The following is a 25,000-nucleotide window of genomic DNA, read 5'->3' on the forward strand; positions in this document are numbered from 1 at the left end:
GTTAAAGAAGGTAACATCAGAAAACATACAAAGTGATGGTACTTCACGGCACGTGGAGAACACTCCAAAACAGGTGGAGTTTGAAAGAATTGTTGACCCAGTGAATGAAGAAGCAGACATGGAAACTCCTACGGAAGAGGAGTCAGATGAAGAAGAGGTTCAAACCCAAGAACCTCCACAACAACATGAGTCAATTGCATTAGGGAAGGGTAAACGGACAAAGAAACTTCCCGCTCGCTATGCTAATTTGGTAGCGTGTGCATCTTCAATTACAAATGATGAGCTTCCTTCCACTTATCGGGATGCTGTGCAAAGTTCAGAAGTAGAAAAGTGGAAGAATGCTATGCATGAAGAAATGCAATCTCTTCATAAGAATCAGACTTGGAAACTGGCAAGTCTGCCGAAGGGAAAGAAGGCAATTGGATGCAAATGGGTATATGCAAAGAAAGAAGGATTTCCTGACAAGGATGATATTCGCTATAAGGCAAGATTGGTAGCTAAAGGCTATGCTCAGACGGAGGGAATTGATTATAATGAGGTATTTTCTCCAGTTGTCAAACATTCCTCCATTAGAATCTTGTTGGCCTTAGTAGCACAGCTGGATATGGAACTAGTTCAGATGGATGTAAAAACGGCGTTTTTACATGGGGACTTGGAAGAGGAAATCTACATGACTCAGCCAGAGGGATTCAAGGTTGCTGGTAAAGAAAAATTGGTGTGCAAACTTGAAAAATCGTTGTATGGATTGAAGCAATCACCAAGGCAGTGGTACAAGCGATTTGACAAGTTTATGTTGGGGCAGAAGTACACAAGAAGCAAATATGATCATTGTGTGTATTTGCGCAAGCTACAAGATGGATCCTTCATATATCTTCTCCTTTATGTTGATGACATGCTGATAGCTTCGAGGAATAAAGGAGAAATTGAGAAACTGAAGGCTCAACTCAGTCAAGAGTTTGAAATGAAGGATCTAGGTGAAGCCAAGAAGATTCTCGGTATGGAGATAAGTAGAGATAGAAGTTTGGGAAAACTTTGTTTGTCTCAAAAGGAATATTTGAGAAAGGTGCTAAAGCGTTTTGGTATGAATGAACAATCAAAACCTGTTAGTACTCCGCTCGCTCCTCACATGAAGCTGAGTGAATCTCTATCTCCAAAGAATGATGCGGAACAAGATTATATGACAAAGGTTCCGTATGCGAGTGCTGTTGGCAGTTTGATATATGCTATGGTGTGTACAAGGCCCGACATTTCGCACGCAGTTGGGGTGGTGAGCAGATACATGCATGCACCTGGAAAGGAGCATTGGCAAGCTGTAAAATGGATTCTACGGTATATTCTGAACACCGTAGATGTTGGTCTAATATTTGAGCGGGACGAGAAAGATGGTCAAAGTGTTGTTGGATATTGTGATTCGGATTATGCGGGTGACTTAGATAAGCGGCGTTCAACAACAGGCTATGTGTATACATTAGCAAAGGCGCCGATTAGTTGGAAGTCTACTTTGCAGTCAACAGTTGCCCTGTCTACCACAGAGGCAGAGTACATGGCAATTACAGAGGCTGTTAAAGAAGCAATTTGGCTTCAAGGGTTGCTTGGTGAACTGGGAGTTGGACAGAAGCATGTAGAGATACATTGTGATAGTCAGAGTGCTATTCACTTAGCAAAGAACCAAGTTTACCATGCAAGGACGAAGCATATTGATGTCCGGTATCATTTTATCCGAGAGGTTATCGAAGAAGGTGGTGTCCTACTTCAGAAGATTTTGACCACGGAAAATCCTGCAGATATGTTGACCAAAGTGGTGACAGCAGTCAAATTCAAACATTGTTTGGATTTGATTAGTATTTTCAGAATTTGAGATTTGGCGCTTTGAAGCGCAACGGAAGGCACTACCGAAGATAGTCCAAGTTTGTAGAGAGAGAAAATTCGCCTAGGTGGAGATTTGTAGAAATAGGCTCATTTTGATTGTGGGGTTTGTCCCACATTGCTAAGGAAATGGGAGGTGGGGTCTTTCTTCTCCTATAAAAGAAAGCCCACTCTCCCCTTTCTAAAGTATCCCATCTCACTCTTTCTTATAGCGAGCTAGCCTATTACTCCTAAGGCTTCGGTTTGCTTTCTCTCTCGAGTTTGTATTTTGCTACAAACAAATAGTGGAGTATTTTTTGGCAGTGCCCGAGGATGTAAGCCGGTTCTTTTGGCTGAACCTCGTTAAAATCCTGGTATTCTCTTTATTGTTTATTTAATAGCTAACGTTTAAACTAGTTAGAGTTATTTATTGTGAAGTTAGTTACATCGAGTGAAATTCTGTCTAAGGAGTTTGGTACTTAAGTGGTCCACTTGTGACCCACCAATCTTTCCTGGGAATTTTCCGGTATAATTATTTAGCACAATAAGTGACTTGCTAGTAGTAATTGTTAAGCTTCCGCAACAGGATCACCACGACCAACTGGGCTGTGGGCTAATGGGAGGAATATTCCCTCGCCGGAGTTTTTGGCAGCGAAAATCATCCGTATATTCATTGCCAACAGAAAGTGGCAACAAATGCTTGAAGGCTCTTGACAGTTCAAAAGAGCAGCCTATCTGTAAAACAAAATCAGAAGCTGCAATTCTTGACACTGTCAAATTACCTGAAATAGGCCAAAAACACACCAGGAGGCACAGTTTAGCAGTTCCTTCAATAACTTCTTATCAGAAGAATAATAACGGTAGAATATCTGTTGATTCTGCTGCTGCTGCTGCGAGATGCTCATCATCATCCTCGAGTTCGAGCCAATTCAAAGCACCGCAGAACAATGAAACTAAGCCAAAAAGAATCTCCACAAGTGATTCCAGAGAGCTAAGTGTGATTCTTGCTACTAATACTCATCAGTCCAGAGATAGTAAAGCTCTAATTCGAGCAAATTCCACTCCAAGCACAGTTACTACCCATAAAAAACTTAGTTGTAATGGTGTCATGGGCAACATAGTCAGGCAGTCCAGTGGCGAGTTTCGACATTGTCAGACTCCGACAAGTAAAATGGATCCTGAGATTCTAAAGAATATGGGAAATGAGAAGTACAAGAAGGGAAAATTCGAAGAGGCGTTGGCTTTTTACGACAGAGCAATTTCTCTTGATTCGAGTAAGGCAGCATATCGGAGTAATCGAAGTGCTGCTTTGATAGGACTAGGCCGGACAATGGAAGCTGTTTCTGAGTGCAAAGAAGCTATTAGGCTCAATCCTGCTTATCACAGGGCGCATCACCGATTGGCAACACTTTATGTCAGGTACTAATAGAGCACTATAGTATTGAACTTATAATTTTACTACCAATAAATATTTTGAATATAAAATAATTCAGATTTGCAGATTAGGAGAAGCAGAGAAAGCATTGTATCATTACAAGCAATCAGGTATTTATGCTGATTCTGAAGATATTTCTCAAGCTCAGGCCCTTCGGAAGCATCTGAACCGGTGTATCGAAGCTCGAAAGTTACAGGATTGGAATATTCTACTAAAGGAGACTGATCGTGCAATTTCCTCAGGTGGTGATGCATCTCCACAGGTTAATATAATTTCTTTATGCATTATTATTATTTTTATTTTTATTTTATTATAATACAGAAGGGGAATCGAAGCTGAAATTCTCATATTGAATTACACTTGATGTGTTTACCACTTATAGGTTTATGCGATGCAAGCGGAGGCCTTACTGAGATTGCACAAACATGAAGAGGCCTACAGAGCCTACCGAAGAGGGCCAAGTTTTAGTGTTGAATCTTTCACCAAGTGCTTTGGTCTGCCTGTTGCTACTTATCTCTTCACTGTTGGGGCACAGGTTTATATGGCTGCTGGCAGGTTGGTCAAACCACTAAACCAGTATATTTTTAGCTCATTTCCAAAAATAACTTTCAATTTGTGATGGAATTGTGAAAGATCTACACATATTGTTAAAAATTTATGACAAAATTGACAGTTTTTTTATATAGCCTGTTAACCTTTTTCTTTTATCATGGTGACATCAGAAGTCAATCTTTTTTCTTCTAAGTTATGAATTTAAATATTGGGTGGCAGATTTGAAGATGCTATGGCTGCTGCTCAGCAAGCGGCTTGTCTTGATCCAAGCAACAGAGAGATCAACAAAGTCGTGAAAACTGCTAGAGCAGTAGCATCTGCAAGACTAACTGGGAATTTGTTATACAAGGCAGAAAAATTCTCTGAGGCCTGTATTTCTTACAGTGAGGGACTAGAATATGAACCTTTTAACTCTATTTTACTATGTAACCGCGCCGCTTGTCTTTCGAAGCTTTATCAATTTGAAAAGGCCATAGAAGACTGCACTGAAGCTCTTAGGTTGCAGCCAAACTATAGCAAAGCAAGGCTCAGAAGAGCACACTGTAATGCCAAGGTAACTTTCACTCTCATTATAAGTTCCCTTTTACTTAATTGTCTGTTATCAGGCTTTAAGTTAACTCGAGAACTTGCACACACCTGTGGTTATTTATATTACACGGAAAATTGTGGACTCTTATATATGTTTAACCATTTTGTTTGATTTTTTCGAAAACAATTCTGAAACTCATTATATTTATGACTATTCTTATCAAAAAATGCCCTTTCAGTTGTTATTGGGGCTAAATTATAGAATTTTGTGGTGCTATAGATCGAAAGATGGGAAGCTTCAATAGAAGATTATGAGATGCTGATAAAAGAGAGTCCGGCAGACGAGGAGCTGGGCAGAGCCTTGTTTGACGCAAAGATTCAGCTGAAGAAGCAGCATGGTGAAGACATCAAAGAAATGAAATTTGGGTCTAATTTAGTGTTCATATCAAGCAATGAACGTTTTAGATACTTTGTAAAATCACCTGGTCAGTCTAGTACTCTGATATACATAGAGAGGTTTTTTATTAAAATTAAAATTAATTCACCATATTTTTAAATTTGTACTTGAAATTTGACAGGAATGTCTGTGGTTCTTTTCTGTAATAAAGAGAAGCATGAGCAAGTTTTGCAGCTGATGCAACAAGTCTGCAAGATATTTCCATCTGTCTACTTTCTCAAGGTTTGTTTGTTTGCCGGGAAAATTAAATCCTAATCTCTTATTAATGACACCAATATTATTAACCCTTTTAAATTTTTAAACCATTTTGTTGATAATTATGTGGTAATTGGTTTCAGGTGGAAGTGGAAGATCATCCGTGCTTAGAAAAATCAGAAAGTGTAACATCTCTACCATCTTTCAAGATTTACAAGAATGGATCAAGGGTTAAAGAAATTCCAGGCAACAACCGCCATTTATTGGAAAAATCAGTCAAACTGTACAGCAGTTGATACATAACTACCAAAACGTATATAGTACATGAAACAGAGAGATTTAATTACGATTTAAAAACAAAGAAGAAAGCCTCAACATTAATTATACAAATTAATATTGGGTTAAAGCAGCATTTGGTCCACAACTTTGCCAGCCATCAAACATAAAGAACAAGAAAAAAAAAGTTAAAGAAAACTTATGTTAAATAAATGAGAAGATGATTTTTGAGAGTTTCTTTTGTATTTTGTGATGATAATTAAGAGGTTTTGTTTTGGGCTAATTACTTAAAAACCACTCACTTTGTAACTTTTTTTCATTTATACCACGACCTAGGAAAATTTTCAATTGTATCTTATTTTCGATTTTATGTTTCGTTTGTATCCCAAGAATAATTTTTTTGATAATTTAATTAATTTAAAGATAAAAATATTAAAAACAAGATATATAAATGATTAACATTAACGTTTTATTAGAATATAGGTTAAAAATGAATGACTAATTTAAATTTTTTTTTAAAAAGAAAATAGGTCAATTCAACTCATTAGGTAGAGATGAAACATAAAAATTAAAAATAGGGTACAATTGAAAATTTTCCTAAATCATGGTATAAATGAAAAAAAGTTATAAGGTTGGTGGTTTTCAAGTAATTAAGCCTTTTGTTTTTCTTAATTTGTTTAGGATTACTGAATTCTGCAGTTCTTTAGTCTGCTGTTAGTGCTCTACCCAGTTAGCTAATGATCTCTTTATCTATAGTGCGTGAAAAAAAAAATGTTGTGCGGAAACATTATTTTTGTGTTTAATGGAAGGATCAATATTGGGATTTTTCTTTTTCAGAAGTTCTCTCTAGCTAACACAATGTTATTTGCCAAGAGAAAGTTTTCAAAAATATACTAAGCATCGACGTTCCAACTAGCAAATTAAGTACCTAAAGTCAAAAAAAAAAAAAAAACATAGCTGTACTAAAATTAAAGGCCTAATCACTCAAAAACCCCTCACCTTTAAACTTTTTTTCAATTCCACCCCGACGTTGAAAATTTGTCAATTTTACCCACTTTTAATTTTCCGTTTTCAATTGTACCCCAATATTTTAATTTTTGTTAATTTTTTTACTTAAATGATGAAATCATTCAATTAATTAAGTCTAAATATAAAATTAAATTCTTTTTTATTCAAAAAAGTACAAATAAGTCCTTTATTTTTAAAAACTAATTAAAAACCATAATCAAATTAACACTAATTTAAATTCTTAATTAATTTAACTAAATTTAAATAAATTTTAAAAATATACAATTAATATATGCGAGACATGGAGAATGTTTTAAACAAATTTCCAAACGCAAAAGACGTTAATTTAATTTTTCAGGGTACAATTGAAACACAAAAATGAAAAATAGGGTAAAATTGACAAATTTTCAATGTCAGGGTATGATTGAAAAGGGGCTAAAAGATCGGAGTTTTTTAAGACATTATGCCAAAATTAAAAGGTTCTTTGAAGAAATAATTAAAAGACTTTTTAAAAGAGCATGGCTATCGAATTCGAACCGAACCGGCCGGTTCAACTAGAAAACCTACAAACTGGTTAGATCATCGATTGGGGTTACTCTAAAATCCTTCCAATTGAAGACTTGCTGTTTTTCTACCAAACTGGCTTGGTAATCGTTGAATTGAAGAAATTAACCGGTTAAATAACCGGGACATCTGGTCTGGTTCAAGACCACTAAGCTATCTTGATTATTATGTATATGTTTCTTATTGCATACATATACATATACATATACATATATATATATATACATACATATATATATGTATGTACATACATATATATATATATAGATACATATATATATGTATGTACATACATATATATATATGTATGTACATATATGTACATACATATATATATATGTATGTACATACATATATATATATATAGATATATATATATATGTATGTACATACATATATATATATATCTATATATAGATATATATATATGTATATATATATAATAGGTATGATTTCACGTATATATATAACACGGGTTTAATTCCGATTGAACACCGGTTGAACCTTTAGCCCTTAACCCTCTAGTGTCACTGGTTTTATCACCGGGCCGGATTTGACGATATTGTAAAAGTGAGACAATTAGTTACAGCTAATGTAGTTAAATTTTATCTGTTTTCTTTTTTGAAATGGTCCCTATTTTTTAAAAAAAATGACTATTTTCCCCATTCTAATATAGTTGTTTATTTTTTCATTATTACATAATCCAAAAATTACAATTAAGATTATAGATTTTTCTCTATTTTTTTCTATTTGTCCTATTGTATTTTTATTTAATATAGTCACTAATTTTTATTTTTTATATATATTTTGATAGACATCAATAAATACACTAGCTCATTAATGAATTTTAATAAAAATAACATATAATTTATTAAAATGGACTAAAATTTTGAGAGGAAAAAAAAGCCAATTCTATTAAGAGGAGTAAATGTTTTTTTTTTAGAACAACAATTAGCATTATTGTGGTCTTTTATTGGAGGGTTACGGACTTGGGCCAGAGGACTGAAGATCGATTTTGTAGATTGGATATTTAGGATGGACCCGTTTGCTATCATTTTTGATCCAATCCACCACCTAAAGCGAAATACTAGTAGATATCGATTTATTGCGCTAGACTATATTTATTCATATTTAAAAGTTTTGCGTTTTCTACTACAGACTACAGTCGATCCTCTGATAATTAATACACATGGTGGGTTAAAAATTTATTAATTATTAGAATTATTAATTTATTGAATTTGTATAAAAAAATTATAAAAGATATTTTAAAACATCTAAATTAATAAATCTAATATTAATATTATATTATAGAAAAACTAACTAAATACACTTTACAATCACTCAATTTAAAAGAAACAATTTTATATTCAATTTAAAAATTATCAATTAATATCAAACCAAAAAATAATTATTAAGAAATTATATTCATAAAGTAAAATAATTTTTAATAATTTTTATATTAAAAATACTTTACTTAATTTAATTTGTTTATCTAATAAATTCTTTTATAATTTCTTAAAAAAATAAGAAAGTCATAATTTGATGGTATTTTAACTTCCACTTTATGAATTAAGGTTACTTGCCTCAAATAAATCATCAATTATTATATATTTCTTTAAAAAAATCTCTATAATAATTAATATTCATGTAGAATATATTTTAAATTTTATTAATTATTAAATAATAGAATTATTAATTATCCGATGTGGAACGAAGTTGGTTCTCTCAATTTTCTATTAATTATTAGAATTATTAATTTATAGAATATTAACTATTAGAGGGTCGACTGTACTCCATCCGTCCTAATAGAGTTGTCTATTTTGAGAAAATTTTTTGTCCCAAAACTCTTGTCCACTTTCAAAAAGTAACTAATTTTTACATTCAATTTTCCTATATTACCTCTATTTAAAATTCACTAATAAATAAAGTGAAAATAAATTACATGTGGATCCTATATTAAACAGGGGTATTATAAAAAAAGTAAGTAAAATTTTATAAAATTTATACACAATAATTGCTTTTATTAAACTGTGTGATAAAGGTAAAATAGATAACTTTATTGGGACAGAGGGAGTATAATTTTAGAAAAAAGTTACAATGAAGAAATCAATGCGATTATGGATCACCGTTCTCTTTGTAAAGCAAGGTAAAAATGATAAAGGAGATGCAAAGCACAAATTAGGCCACCATTATAGGACATAAAAAGATAATTAATGAGTTTATGCTCAATTTCCTCAGCCTGGCTCTGGCAGGAGACATAATCATAATCCTTGGACCATAATTTCAAATAAATTAGATCTCACATGTATTTCTTAATTTAACTCCGTTGGCCAGGGTAGAATGAAGTTGATTGCCACGTGAATTGCACTGTACACAGTTTTGGTTTATTTGAATTAATCCTTCTTCTACAATTACAGCCATGTGATTATACTGTACATTGCTAAGGCCCTGCCACTAGGGGTGTGCACGGTTCGGTTCGGTTCGGTTCGGTGTGCACACCCCCAATACCAAATCGAACCACTCCTTAAAATCATAAACCAAATTTCACTTATTTGGTTAACGGTTATTTCGGTTCGGTGAACCGAAATTTCGGTTCCATCTCGGTTTGGTTCGGTCGGTTAACCAACTTAGTTAATTTACAAAAATTAAAGAAAAATTGGAGGAAAATAAAATACATATAGTTAGGAATGTTTACAATTTTAACATTCCTTTAATAACAAAAAAATTACAGACCACTATAAATGCAGTATATGCATCAAAATACTGCATAACAAATATAAATTTTACAGGCCTAAGTTTTTTACCCCAAAAAATAGCCTATCTTCTAAATTTACAAATTAATTACTAACTATCAATTTGATAAGGCTATACAAAAAAACTGATTCAGGCATACAAAAATACTGCAGTGAATCAACAGCCAATGTTCTTCAATATACAAAAATTCCCAAAAATGCCTCCACCAATCAGTTTGCAAAATAAGGTGTATCCTGCAAACACAGAATAGAAAACAGAAAGAGTAAAGACTAATAACAAAATACAGAAAGATAACAAAAACATAGAAATTTGAGGCTCAGACTTCATAGATTTAAGTCATAATTTACACTCAACTCTTTTAAAAGGCAACATTTAATGTCGCACAGTTAATGGTTAAGCATAGTTCAGACTTCAATGGTGGAAGCTTCATCATAGCCTTAAACAGAATAATGATAGTTCAGCACAAGATAGAATCAGAAACATAATATAATGAGTCCAATACACAAAGGTAAAGCAAGATCTCATCAGTGTTAATTGCTTGCAGGCTCAGATTGCATAGTATTTCAAGTATAACACTTAAAGTCATAAAAGGTGGCAACAATAAAAAAATGTGCCTCAACAGTTACAACTTTTTAGTATTCAAACTCATTGAAAGTGGAAGCATCATCATAGCCTATAAACAAATGACAGAGAAATCAAACACAAGCTCAACCAACTATATCTCTTGTACCAATCTATCATTATCACTAGACAGCAAAGCAATGTATTATAATAGCAACAGAAGCAGGAAAAGCTTCCACCAAGCAAAGAAAATAAGCAAGCAGATATCAAGTAAGCAAGCAAACATCAAGTAAAGAAAAGAAGGACTTCAAGAAGACAAACTATTGATCATTAAGAGCATTAGCTGGTTCTTGAAGACCTGAAAAACAAACAAGAAACAATTAATAATAGATAACAAATAAATAAATAGAAATAGAAATTAAATAAACAGAAATTAATAGTATTACCTTCTTCATGTTGCTCCAATTCCTCCAATATCTCCTCAACAGAGACTGGCTTTGATGGATCTCTAAGCCAATCCTGAGTACAGACTAATGTCTCCACAATTTTAGGAGTCAAACAGCTCCTAAAGTCATCAAGCACTCTCCCTCCAGTGCTAAAGGCGGATTCTGAAGCAACTGTAGAGACCGGTACTGCAAGAATATCACGGGCCATTCTAGAGAGGACAGGAAACCTCTCTGAATTGAACTTCCACCATTTCAGAATATCAAATTGCACATCATTTGCAACCACTGCCTCACTTAGATAAATATCCAATTCAGATTTCTTGCTTCCACTCACACAACCAGTCTCTGACATTTGCTGCAGAAACCTTTCTTTCAAAACAGAATTTGCTTGGGATGATTGGCCAACAGTTTCTATAGTTTGGCTATCCTGGCCAGTACTACTCAGTTCTTTCTTATAAAGAACTTCATAATCATTAAACAATTCAGCCATATCTTCCATCAAACAACTATACAGAAATTTACCTTGTCCATTACCATACATTTGACACAAACTGTATTCCATGAAAACAATTCTATCCCTGGGGTCTAAGATATTTGCAAAAAAGACAAGCTTATTCATCACTAATGGATCACCCCAGTATTTGTCAAATTTAGCTTTCATTTTCATGCCCATAGACCTTAGGGCCACATCACTAGACACAATCCAGTCTTGTAAAATAGTGCACAAATCAGAAATCTCAAGAAAGTGTTTGTTAGAAGTCACATAAAGAGAACCAGAAATTCTCAAAGTCATTTTGTAAAAACATTCTAACATGCGACACAATTGCCTAACATTTTCCCAATCATTCATTTCAGGCATATTCTCACCCAAATCTTTTTTAAAAGAGGCTTCCACATCTTCATATTCTTCAAACACTTTCTGATACATACAAGCAGTATCTAACATCAAGTATGTTGAATTCCATCTAGTTGGTACATCTAGACACAAAGAACGCTTACATTGCATATCAAGTGACTCTTTACATTCCTTAAATTTGCTTAGCCTTAATGGAGAGTTTTTTATATATCTAACAGCTGCTCTAACTTTTTCAAAAGATGAACCAGACTCTTTCAAACCATCAGTTACAACAAGATTAAGGATATGTGCAATACATCGCATGTGTGCATACTTGCATCTGACAGGTGTACTACCCCACAACAACATTTTTTTCATAAAAAATCCCATAGCAGTACTGTTGTTTTCAGCATTGTCTAAGGTAACAGAAAAAATGTTTTTCAGCCCCCACTCTTGCAAACAAGTTTCCATAGATTTAGATAAATACTCACCCTTATGCCTAGAACAAGTAACAAAAGAGATAATTTTCTTATGCAACTTCCAGTCATTATCAATAAAGTGGGCAGTAATACACATGTAGTTCAATCTCTGATTAGATGTCCATGAATCACTAGTAAGACTCACTCTTTGAGTATTAGTTTTCAAAAATTGTTTCAGTTTTAACCTCTCCTCAACAAACAAAGCATAGCAATCCCTAGTAATAGTCCACCTAGAGGGCATTTTAAACATTGGACAAGCAAGACTCATTACTCTTCTAAAACCTTGTTTCTCAACAAATTTGAATGGCAATTCATCAACAACAATCATGTATGCTATTGCTTTCCTAACTACTTCCTGATCAAATTTCCATGTAGCAACAGAAAACAAATCATGACCAGATGATCCAGCTTCCACACTAACAGGTTGAAAAGACAACAAAGCCTGCCTAGTTTCTATACTGTGTGGGTGTTTAGTGCATCTAACTAAATGACTTCTTAAAGTAGAAGTTCCATTCTTTTTGGCATGACAATTGTAAATGCGAGCACAGTAAAGACATTTGGCTTGCATAGTGGTACCTTTTGCATCTTTAATAGTCTCAAAATGCTCCCACACCACAGATCTTTGTTGACTTTCCTTCCTTTTTTTAGGATTAGCTTCCATATTAGGTACATGATCAGCAACAGGGTCAGGATTTGCTTCCATATTCATAGATGGTCCAACTGAAGCAGCAGCTTCTTGACCAACAGGGGATTGGCCATCAACTGCTGCATCCACAAGGACATCTAAGCCTCTCAATTCAGGGTCCATCTGCATAAAGCAGAACACATAAATTAACTCACAAAATCAACACTTAGCAGTTAGCTCTATCAAATTGAATAAGCTTCCACAAATCTAGAATTATATAAATATGACAAAGAAACATATTACCTTACAACCGAATTCAATAAGCTTCCACCAAAGCTTTCTTTTATAATAGAAGTCCACCAACAATTCATGCAAGACAAACAGAATAAAAAATTAGAAAATCAAATCACCAATAGATTAAGAACCAACCCTCAAGCTGCCCCTAAAACGCAAGATACCAAATCAGTATATTACCTCACAACTCAATCGAAATTAATAAGCTTCCACCAAAGCCTTTCTGTTTTCATTAGAAATCCACCAGTAGTTCATGCAAAACAGAGGACAAAAATCAAAAATCCATAACCACAGCAGACATAAACAAACAAACTAACACAATACTTCCATAAATTACAAATAAACACCAAAGCCTTTACCTTAAATCTCAGTCTATTACAGAAAAATACCCAGATCCCTGTATACCAAAAAGAAAACAAGATAGAGGTTAGAAACTTAGAAATATGAAGAAAAAAAATCAATTTAAAGGTTAAAAAAACTTCGATCCAGTGAGATTACCTTAAAAATCCATCGATTAAATCTCAGCAAACCAAAACCCTAACATGCAACCATCACTTCCTTTGATTAAAGCTCTGCGAACCAGGTGACAGAGAAGAGAGAACCACAAAGCCTTCGAGAGGAAGATGAGAGCTTCAATCGACAGAAAGTATGAGAACCATAGAGAGGAACATGATAGGAAACTGCTAGGGCTAGGGTTGAAGATGATAGGATTTAATCGACAGAAAATATGAGAGATTTAGGTAGATGAGAGGTTCAATAGACAGAGAGGATCATGATTCATGAGAGATTGAGTTGATATTTGAGAGGATTAGGGTTTAGAGAAATGAGAAAAATCAGAAAAATGAGAGAAATCAGAGAGAAGAGACGAGAGAGAGAGTGAAGTGAGAGAGCGGCTGAAAGAAAATGAGGGTTAGGGTTAGAAAAAAGGGTTTATATACTAGGGGTAGTTAGTTAGGGTTATAATTATTGGGGATGTTAATGGGACTTTTACCTATACTCAAAACGGCGCCGTTTTGAATATCGGTTTTTTGGTTCGGTTCGGTTAACCGAGACCTAAAACCAAATCATCTCCATAAACCGAGATTTTTAAAACTTCTACACCAAATCACTCCAAATTAACCATTTTAACCACTCCACATATTTTTTCGGTTTAATCTGGTTCGGTTAAACGATTTGGTTCGGTTTTTGCACAACCTGCCACCATCTCATTTTAGAGAGCTTAACCCATTAAAAGGCCATTATAGTTTTTTTTTTCTGAAAGTTTGTTATACAATAAATTCCTCTACACTTCATATTTCTGTTTAATAGACCCTTTTATGAGCGGAAGAAGTTATCGCGTAACAGAATCACCATTAAGTATTAACAGTGTTTACGTCGGAAGTGATAAAAAAATCTATATACTTTCAAATTTGTGTCTATTTGATTTCTCTTAAAGTTTGATGATGTGACACATTTTGTCAACATTTCAAATTAGTTCAACTTAGTTGAACATTTAAATTTGATTTCACTGTGAAATATAATGCACGCAGCATATTCCTTTTCCGTTCAAAAAAAGATTTAGAATTCAAAATAAATTAAATATAAAGACTCGAAAAAAACACAAACACAACCAGGTGAACAAAATTTTAAAAATATAGGCGGCTAAAGACGGGTTTAGCCTTTTAAGGGCTGTGAATTCCCAGATACTGAAGCCATATTGCAAAACTTCATTACATTTTCAGGTTCGGTATCACAAAAAAGAAATTCAAGTTGAATTAAAATTCTAATCCTAGAAATTATTTACAAAATCAATAAGACATGCCTAGCAAAGAAGTCAAGGAATCAAAGATCCAATCGCATGTGGCATTTCAATTGTTGGTATATGCACAAACACGTGCAAGCACAATCCAATCGGATAGCAATTAGCATTAAACTAAATTAAGAATGTAAGATAAGATTACCAATTTGAGTAAGCAATTACAAACCCAGAAATATACATCATCATCCCATGGCAGCAAAATCCTTTCCAGGGAAAAGAAAAGAAAGAGCTTTATAAATTACAAACTGCAATAATATTAATTAAAATCCCAACAAATTTAATATATCATAAAATCCTGATTCGGATTCGTTTTAGTTTTATCCCAATCCCCACACGAAGAACCCAAGAAATAAAAATTTGAACAGAGGAAAAATAAAAAGTTTGAATTATTCCCTGAAATGATGATGACGATGATGGATCATCTCTTCCAGCTTCGACTTCTTGATAATGGATCCTTGATTCCACCAACAACCCATGTTTCTTTTGCTATATCAGTTGAAATTCTGTAGAAATCAGTGTCGTATCTCATCACTACCAAGCTGTTTTCTTTTTCTATACTTGTTTTTTCTTCTTCCATTAAAGCTTTTAAATTCTTTCCTTTCTTTTCTTCTCTTTTTATATTCTCCTCCCCCTCTTCTTCTTCTTCTTGGTCTTGATCGTCTTCTTCTTCTTGTTTCTCCTCTAGCCAGCTCTTTGCAGGGGCAGAACGACACCGCATAAGCAGAAGTGCATTTGGAGGAGGAACAGCAACAGACGGATCCTCATCCTGATTATCTTTTTTGTTTTCTTTGTAAAACTCGTTATTTTGATTCTCTTGAAACACCATGAACCATTTAGAGAATACGGTTCTTGAATCCTCCTCATTTTCTTGACATTCTTCTGCTTCTTCTTCAATATCATGCTCTTCATCTTCCTCTTCATCGTCAGAACTGATGATATCAGAATGAGGAATGTTACCGAAGCATCGAAAATCGAATTTTATATTCCTTAAACAGGTCAAGAATTGCATTACATCTTTCTTGAACCCAAAAGAATCAACCCAGGCACTAGATTTCTTCTTCTTGAGTTTCCTGTGACTGTGAATTCTTTCAATTTCTTCCATTACAGATTGCCAGCTTTTGCATGCAGCAGCTTTGTGTCTCACTTTGATCTGACCTGCACATGTAACCTTGGGCGAAGTTGGTTCTGAAATCTCCGCGCCCATTTGCTTGTTCTTGGCCCATAAGGCAGGACTACCTCTGGTGCTAGATTTCTTGAGCGGGTGGTGGACCTGGTGGTGGTTATGGCGGTGGTGGGGGTGGTTGTGTTGCCGGTTGCTGGACTCTGCGGGTCGTGCAGGACTACAAATGGGCTTAGGAAGTAAGGCTAGATGTGATCTAGAAGGAAAACAAACTAAAAAATCAGCTGATTGAACTCCTTTGGTTTCTCTTTTTTTCATATTGATTCTGTTGAACCCACAGAGTTGATCAGTTTTTGCAGGAGTGTGTGTTGGGTTTTGGATATTCTGAGGTATGTTTAAAAAGAAGGGAGGGAAAGAGGGATAAATTGCCAGCTTTCATCTGCTTTTGCATACTTTATTATTTTTCTCTTTACTCTTTACCATCTGTTTTTTTTTTCATTTTTGTAACGCTTACCTTTTAGCTCAATGCTTTGGGATGGGGTCACAGCTCACTTGTTCGCCTTCGCCCTTTGCTTTTGAAATGCTCTTTGCCAAACATCAAATTATTTAAAGCAAAGATGAGTAGGAAAGTTGATAAGGCACGAGCCTTGTTTCATCATCCAATCATATCTTCTTACTTTCTCACTTGTTATGTGACCCCTTTGTTATCGAATCACTTAATTACTACTTCCTCCACACACACCAACTAACTACCTACAATAACTAATCTAATAGTATTTTCCAAAGGCAATAAATAATTAGAACCAATAAGCCTTCTCAATTTGAAACAAATCTAAATGTAACTTGTTAAAACAACTCTTAAATCCATTCCGAGCATTTTTTTTCCACCTCTTCTCAAATTCTTGATCAAAATTATATTCATAGTATATGAAATGACCAGTTCAATTGGTTAACGCGCTATTAGATAAAATAAGAGTCTCCATTCGCTTATTGTGTGTATCAGCTTGAGTTTATCCTGAATAAGGACTTTTTAAGATAAGTATTCAATGGAAAAAAAGGGTGTTGAGATAATTTTAGAAACACTTAGATAATTAAAAAACTAACAAATATAATTGAAGTGGGATTATGCAATTGAAGTGGGGATGCCATAATGAAGGGTGCAATGCACTTGAGAACATGAGGGGGGGAATGGCCCCTCCTCCTACAACTACAACCACCACATCTTATGTTAGGATTAGTGTTTCTTTGCTTTTTTTTCCTTTTTGATAGTTTGCTTTGGGGCCTTCCACGAAGGAGGAATTGAACATCTCTTAGTCTACCATACTTATTATTTCCTACTTTCTCTTTTTAATAATTTATATATATATGAAATGAGAGAGATGGTTAGTATTCTCAACTATGTTCTCTAATTTTAATGTTGTACATTACACTTAAGTTGGAATTTTTTAAAAACACTATTCTTAATATGTTTATGCAATTAATCTCTCCAAGAATGAATGATCATATATATATGAATAATTGATGATGGTGGTGATGATGTGAGAATTAAAGGAATATGTGGAGTTGCTTTGTTCATGTAATCAAGAATCTTCAGATATGACTAAAATAACACCATTTAATATGTATTGATAAATCAGTGAATAACTAGACAATTTTTTTTTTGAACATATCTAGTCTTGCAAACAATGCACAAACATCAAATGAACAGAAGGAGAGAATTTAACCGTTTAAATAAATAAAAATAATGAGAATGAAAAGAAAAAATACGGTGGAAACAAAATCTATCTATAATTTTCTTACAAGAGAATAAAAGAAAATTTATTGACTATAAATTTTTTGATTTTTTTAACCGTTTTCTGATTTTTTGACTACAAATTTCTACTTAAAAAGAACAAATAAAAAGGATGTTGGCCGAGCAAGCTAAGCGCTGAGCGAATACATTACAATAATAATAAAACAAGTGTGATAATGTTGCATAAGTCCTATTCTTGAATTTATTCATTATTCAAAACATGGTAGGGCTTACAGAAGATGTTAGAAAATGGAGAAGATCAGTTTAATTTAAAACTCATACAATGTTCTTGTTCATGAAAATTGAAAGAAAAAAAAAAGTTAAATTATTCCTATGGCCTCCTTATATAATAATGAGTGGCAGCACAGCATCAGTCTCTATCAATTTTTTTGATTGTTTGTTGTGATCTTTCATCATCATTATAGGTTAATTTGATAGGAACAATTTGTCAAAAGAAATTTGGTTTAGGTACTCAATTGCTGTTAATTAATAATCAGCTATTGGAATATGGCCTAATCAAGTTTAATTTCAACTAATCACTTTTAGCTAAACGATATGCTTTTGAAACATAATGAGATCAATGATAAATTGTAGAGATAAAAAGTTCAAAAATTGCTTCACCGCTACTCCTTAGGAATTTATATTATTATCTCCCACTTCTCTAACTTTTGAAGGAAAAATTACTTGGTGTATGAATTTTTTAAATTTACTTTTGAATGTCTGAATTTTAATTCTTTTTAAACTCATGTTTCAACTTTTTAAAAATATATCAAATAAGTGTTTTTTTCTTCTGTTGTTTTCCGATCATCAATATACTAAAAAGACAAATAAACTCCGCTTTACTTAAATTTCACCGCCATATTAGTAAAAGAACAAGATTAATTTGTGTAAATGATACATTTTTCTATTTAGCATCAAAATTAAAAATTACATTAGTAATTTTTGAATTTATTTTGACTTATTAGAATGATGGTTGAAAATGACTAAAACACTCAGGATTGAGGGGGTTATGTTCACGATCTACACCGTTCATTACAAAATGAATGGTGTAGATTAAAAAAATATAATTTTAATCAAATTGATCTGCACCGTTTATTTTGTAATGAACGGTGTAGATCGTGGACATGATCTCCTGAACTTGAGAGAATCACAATCCAAACACTTATATGGTACATTTTTAAAAAATTGAAACACTAATTAATAAAAGTTCAGACACTAAAATAGAATATTTTGAAAAGTTTAGACACCACTAAATAATTTTTTCAAATTGTAATTATAAATTAGAAGAAAGTAGGTTATGTATTTGAAAATCACTAATGGATGATGATTGGGTTAAATAACTAATAAACTGAATCCTCCTTTTAGCCTTCAAGCGCAAGAATCGTTTGGGATGAGCTAAATAATTTATCTGTGTATCGATTGCAATTGCGGAAAGTTGGTGATAACCCAAACATGGGATACCCTTTCATAATACAACCTTGTAATGCATGATTACCAAAGACGAGATGCTATATCATCAATCATTTTCCTTTTCTTTATTCAATAAATCTTAATTAGTTTTTTGCTCGAATTTAATTATGATAACTGGAACCATACAATATAAGTGAAATCATGAAAACTCTAATGTTTAGAGAATTATTTGATATATTTAATGTTTAGTGAGCTAAAAGTCGAACTTTTTCGTTTTTAAAAGGTTAATTCCATATAAAATCACCATATTTACACGTTCTTTCATTTTAATCGCGTCCTTTAAAAAATGTCAAATAAAATCATCACCTTTTATTTTTTTTGCAAATTTATCATCGATGAGAAAATCCGGTTTCTTTTTTCTTCTAAATAAATATCCTAATCTGAATAATACTCTAATTAACACAAAAAATACCTACCTCTTACTCTTTTCTTGTTGATTCCGGTTGTCGAGTCAAAAAAGATACACCGAACTTTCACATTCGTGATAAATTTCAAAAAAAAAGGTGGTGATTTTATTTGACACTTTTTAGAAGACGTGATTAAAATGAAAAAACGTATAAAAGTGGTGATTTTATATGGAATTAACCCTTTTTAAAATATATTCAAAACTTCCAAAAGTTGTAAATTTACTATAATTTGACCAATTCACTGAAAATCATATATCTAATACTCCCTCCGTCCCATTTTATTTGTCCATTATTCTATATTTGTATGTCCCAAAATGATTGTCACATTTGTATTATATACACATATGTTCCTCTTTTACCCTTAATATAAATGGATATAATTTATAGAATATTGTGTACCATAAATACATATGTTTTATTTTACATTTTTAATGCAAAATTAATGAATACTTCTTTTCTAATATAGTAATTTTAAATTAACTCAAGAATCAAAAAGGGTATAAAGGAAAGAATTGTTAGTAATTAAAGTTTTCTTAATATGTATGAAATTAGAAAGTGGACAAATAAAATGGGACGGAGGGAGTATTATAAAATCAATTTAATTGTGTCTACGTGGTATGCCAAGTTGCCATAAAATATAAAATTATAATTTATCTGAACCATATGTCATCTCACCAACAACGCTTCAAGTGAAAAAGTTGATAGATTTTCAGTAAATTAGCCTAATTAAAATAGATTTATAACTTTTAAAAGATTTGAATAAAAGGCGAAAATGTTTGATTTTTTACATTATAAAGCCTAAAATTAATAGATAAAATTGTTTTTTTGATATTTTTATTTCTATTTTAGTCATACAAACTTGTCTTAATATGATTGAATGAGGTGGATTGTAAAGTTAGGGAGCATTTGATTAGTTAAAAATGAGAAAGAAATGGAAATGAAAAGTGTCCATCTAGAAAAACTTATGAAACAATAAGTGCAGTTGATGTATTTTAATTTTTATAAAACTATAAATTGTATAATCTAACCGATTGATATTATATATCTGCTTTCAAAAAAAAAATTACATATATCTAAATATATAATCTAACCTATCGATAAAATACACATCTAAATTTAGAAGCATAAAAAGTTAATATAATAAAAAAAATTACTATTATTTTATGTTATAAAAGACGCATTTAGCCTTGTTTAAACTTGTGATCCTCTCGAGTTTTAATAATTGATATTCGAACTTAAACCGAGATGAATTCATCTAGCTCGAGTTTGATTCACATTTTTCAAGCCGATTCTAAATTTTTACGAGCCGATCATGGGTAATTAAGAGTAGCCCAACTGTTATGCCCCATCAGGAGCTATGAACAAGTACAATTACCATTGGATGTCGAATATGGCATATGTGGACTGGCAACACTATTGGGCTTATGAGGTAGCATTAGGCCCGTATCCATCTATTCCCAGACCCCCTATTGCCCTATTCATTAACAAGCAGAATCAAAATCACAGATACCTAGCAAGCAGGATTCGTGGCATTTGCTTTTGAAGAAATTAGCTTCCGAAATATGAGAGAAGTCGTTTGAAAGATACATAACATAGTCCTGGGCCTGGCGTCTGTTTTAATTGGAAAAAGAAAATCAATGAGAATGGCTCCATGGATTTTCAAAACTGTTATTTCACTCTCAATTCACAACTCCATATTCATCGTTTTACTTTACACTGTAATACCTAGAAATGTTGAGCCTGAAGTTAGAATGTTTGAATACTTAGTCAATCAAACCCAAAATCAAAAAAAATCAAGATTTGGGATTTAAGTCTAGTGATATTTGATCTTTAAAATACTAAACTCTTCAAGGTCATGAGTCTAATCGAGCTTTTGATTAATTTATTTTTATGCTTTTTAATCATATAAACTTATAGTAATATATTTAATTTTATACTAAAACATGATTTTTAATTTTTTTATATAAATAGTTGAAATGAGTTGAGTTTGACTTTTTTTTTTTATAATAAATTGAGTTTGACTTTTAATTATTCTATTGAGTTTGGAATCAAGCCCTTTAAATAGAATTTCATCAAATTCGGGTTTGAAGTTGATAGTGTTTTGATTCAATTTGATTACACCACTAATAGTTATGGGATGGTCCATTTCAACTAAAACCGACCTGCCTACTCTCTATTTCCATCTATAAGGTTGCTGCCAAATTTTACTGAGATGATATATACAAGGGGTTTTCCTATAATAACCCAAAATGATAGTCTTGTATTTAATTGGGTCTTTGAGTTGCAGGTTTCCATTTTCATGGTGTTACATGTGTCTATTCAACTGTGTCCCCAATAAAGTAAGTCAGGTGTCCTCTTAGAACAATCAATTAGGAATTTATTAGGCCTGTTCTGTAAAAATGCAAATAGTTATGAGCAGGGTCTTTGATTGCACCTCTAATTGTAGAATGCCCATGCAAGAATGTACAGATTCTGCAGTTTCATGGCACTGATTTTGCAATTTCGCAGTAAAGTAATTAGTATTACACACAAAAACAAAGGGAAAAAATGCATTATACACAAAGATTAACACATCAAACTAGTGGTAATTTAATTTCCCTCATTAGTAATTTAATTGAGGAAAACATATTCACAATAACTTAAAACGAATTCATTTCCAGCATATAACTCTTGCTCTGAAGAAGTAACTGCACAGCCTCTTCATAAACCCCACCACCAAATGCGCCCAATGCCAACTCAGCGTCCTCCACGTCAGCACCACCACCGCAAGGTCTAACCACCACAAGAGTCGCGCCTTCTATCCAACTGCCATCGCTCAACCTCATTCTAGGTTCATGCCTCATCCTCATTCTCACGCTTGGAACCACCGTCCTAGTCGCCTCCCACTCCCACTCATCCCTCCCACGCGCCGCCATATCATCCCTACACTCCCTCAACTCATCTCTCTCCATCACGACCCTCCCTTCTTCTTCTTTATCTTTCAATACCAGCCTCTGCATCTCCGTGTGTTGTCTCACTACATCTCTTAATAAATAATGCCTGGCTGATGCCGCGATCAACGCGCTTATCGTCCACACAACTCGCGATTTCAGACCTCCAGCGAGATCAGTGCCTACATTAACATCATCAGAGTCCGAAGCCAGGCGATATCCAAGAATAACGCAACTTTTTAAACTTCTGCCGAATTCTGCTCTCCATTTGATCACCACTCCTTTCTCTAATCTCAAATCACCTGCTGGTAACTCGATTTGAAGCTCGAGGATCCGGTCGAACCGGGAGAGAATTTGAGCCGGAGAGTTTTGCGTTACGGTCAGTTTCAGTTTCTCCCCCTCTTCATCAGGCTTGAAGAGCTCGTGGATTGATTTGAAAAGAGATTTGAGTAGCGTAAAGAGGACTGGTTCGGTGTCTGATTCAGGAGAGATGACGCGGTCGACGGTAAGAAGGAGAGTTTCGGTTTGAGGAACGAGATAGTTGAAACGTTTCGAGACAGAACGGCAGCGTATTAAGGTTTTGATGTCGGAAACGGAGTTGAAGATCAGAAGGATCAGACAATCCGGCAGCCGATCAAAGCCGTCCATAGTTTTCTTGATAATGTGATTTTTGGGAAATAGTTTGAAAGAGAGAATACGGGGTTTTAGATTTTTAAAAGAGGCGAATGGGTTTTGAGAAACGAAGCTCTTTTGACCGTTGACGAGTTACAGTGGGCCCTATAAGACTTTCATTTTGCAATTTAATCGGACGGTAGAGCCAAATGTTTATGTCACAGGAGGGTGCTATTAGCATAGTTTGACAGTTCATCTTATCAATTTTATTTTTTAAAGATGGATTAACCATAAAACTGCCCAAAAATCACTTATTTTTTAAAATATATTTCAAGTCCAAAAATTTCCATTTAATTAATAAAATAAATCATATAACATGTTATGTATTTATTTGTTTCTATAAACCATACACTGTGGATACATATTTTTTACTTCAAAAATATAATATTGATACATTTTCGATACACTTCCGGTTTTTCTCTGATACGGAATAGATAAAACGAAAATTTTTAGATGGCTTAAAACAAATTTGGATATTGATTTTAAATTTTTTTAAAATTAAAAGAAAAGCATATTTTCAAAAAAGTTCCCCGTTTTCAGTTTTTTTTCCTTTTAAAAGTTGTTTAATTGAGTACTATTTAACTATTACCTAACAAAAATTCTTACTTATTTTAAATGAACATATATATATATATATATATATATATATATATATATATATATATTAGTAATTTTTATTGCATATTGTGATTTTAATATAAAATTATTTTAAATAATTAAATAGAATAATTAAACTTATAAGAGAAAAACAATTAGAATAAAATCATTTTTTCTTCTTCTGAAAATTGGCAAAATGAAATATTCAAATTAGAGTTATGATTTTTTTTAATCTAGAAGATACTCATCTTTCCGATATTTTTTCGTTTCTCTCGAACTTTCAAAATCGTCAATTTCAGTCTATTTTTCAATTTTTCAGTTTTAATTTTAGCTATTTGTTTTAATTTAAGTGGAAAAAAATTTAAATATGTCCTTCGTATTAGGAATTCTTGATGGTAAAAGATAAATTGGAAAAATATGAAGTAAAGTGATAGATATATTTAAATTGTTCTAACTTGTTTTTGATTGTTTTGGATTAATATTCTCCTGAATCGGCAGGATTGTTTATCGATTTTAAATTTAGCCGGTTAGATTAACTGATCAGTCTGGTTTTGGAAATACTGAGTTTGCATCATTATTTTCAATCACATATGATTTACTAGATCAGAAGATCCGTCAACTTGGTATTGGATTAATTTGATTAGATCGAAAAACATGTGTTCATTTAGCAATTTGATGATGCATCTAGATCATGAGGCCCTTTGAGGCAAAACGAAGCAATAATTATGGAATTAAAATGGTAAATTAGGGTCAGAATAGTATATATTTTTATTAGTTGAGACTTTATTTGGGCAAGTCCAATTTTGCATTTATCTTACAATAAAATAGATGTTTTTTTATTGAATTGCTTAAATACAAACTAATTTAAATATAGAATTTAATAAAAAAAAAATAACAAACCAGCATATAAATACAATATTCTTGCTAAAACATGAGTAACATTATTTATAACATGTCTCCTAACTTAAATAAAAATATAACGCGCGCTCTTAAAAAGAAATTAAATAAATACGGAATTATAGAATTACAGTCATGAACAATTTAAAATTTAAATTATCAGAACTTTATATTGAATAATGTAAGGGGAATGTCAAGAAAGCTTACCAACTAAATAAAACAAAACTTTTATATTTTTTTAGTTATAATTAAATCTTCAATTTTTTACAATTTTATTCCAATTTTACACAACTTAAATTAGAGTGTGCTAATAACCTCATTTAGACTGCCATATAAGCGCCAAATTAAGTTGAGATCAGATAGAATTACTGACATAAAAGAATTTTCAACATAAAGGCCATGTTTGGTTCGTAGAATAGAATAGTATAGAATAAAATAGTTATTTCATAAGGAATGAAATAGC

The 25,000-nt window shown here is 32.8% G+C and overlaps 3 protein-coding genes across 3 annotated transcripts; 1 reads left to right on the plus strand and 2 right to left on the minus strand.

Moving 5' to 3' along the window:
* Positions 1-1,995: 1,995 nt before the first annotated feature.
* LOC126673161 (TPR repeat-containing thioredoxin TTL1) lies at positions 1,996-5,636 on the plus strand. Its single transcript, XM_050367163.2, has 8 exons — positions 1,996-2,007; positions 2,432-3,264; positions 3,347-3,542; positions 3,663-3,835; positions 4,052-4,385; positions 4,641-4,845; positions 4,939-5,039; positions 5,156-5,636. Exons 1-8 carry the CDS (start codon positions 1,996-1,998, stop codon positions 5,306-5,308), a joined length of 2,007 nt encoding a protein of 668 aa, XP_050223120.1. The 3' UTR covers positions 5,309-5,636.
* Positions 5,637-14,761: 9,125 nt separating this feature from the next.
* Positions 14,762-16,342, minus strand: LOC126666083 (uncharacterized). Its single transcript, XM_050359043.2, has one exon. It carries the CDS (start codon positions 16,088-16,090, stop codon positions 15,071-15,073), a length of 1,020 nt encoding a protein of 339 aa, XP_050215000.1. The 5' UTR covers positions 16,091-16,342; the 3' UTR covers positions 14,762-15,070.
* Positions 16,343-21,881: 5,539 nt separating this feature from the next.
* Positions 21,882-23,078, minus strand: LOC126677207 (F-box protein AUF2-like). The gene has a single exon (XM_050371718.2). It carries the CDS (start codon positions 23,017-23,019, stop codon positions 22,081-22,083), a length of 939 nt encoding a protein of 312 aa, XP_050227675.1. The 5' UTR covers positions 23,020-23,078; the 3' UTR covers positions 21,882-22,080.
* Between the last annotated feature and the right edge of the window lie 1,922 nt (positions 23,079-25,000).

Source organism: Mercurialis annua, linkage group LG1-X (genome assembly GCF_937616625.2).
Source record: "Mercurialis annua linkage group LG1-X, ddMerAnnu1.2, whole genome shotgun sequence".
In the NCBI taxonomy this organism is placed as follows: Eukaryota; Viridiplantae; Streptophyta; class Magnoliopsida; order Malpighiales; family Euphorbiaceae; genus Mercurialis; species Mercurialis annua.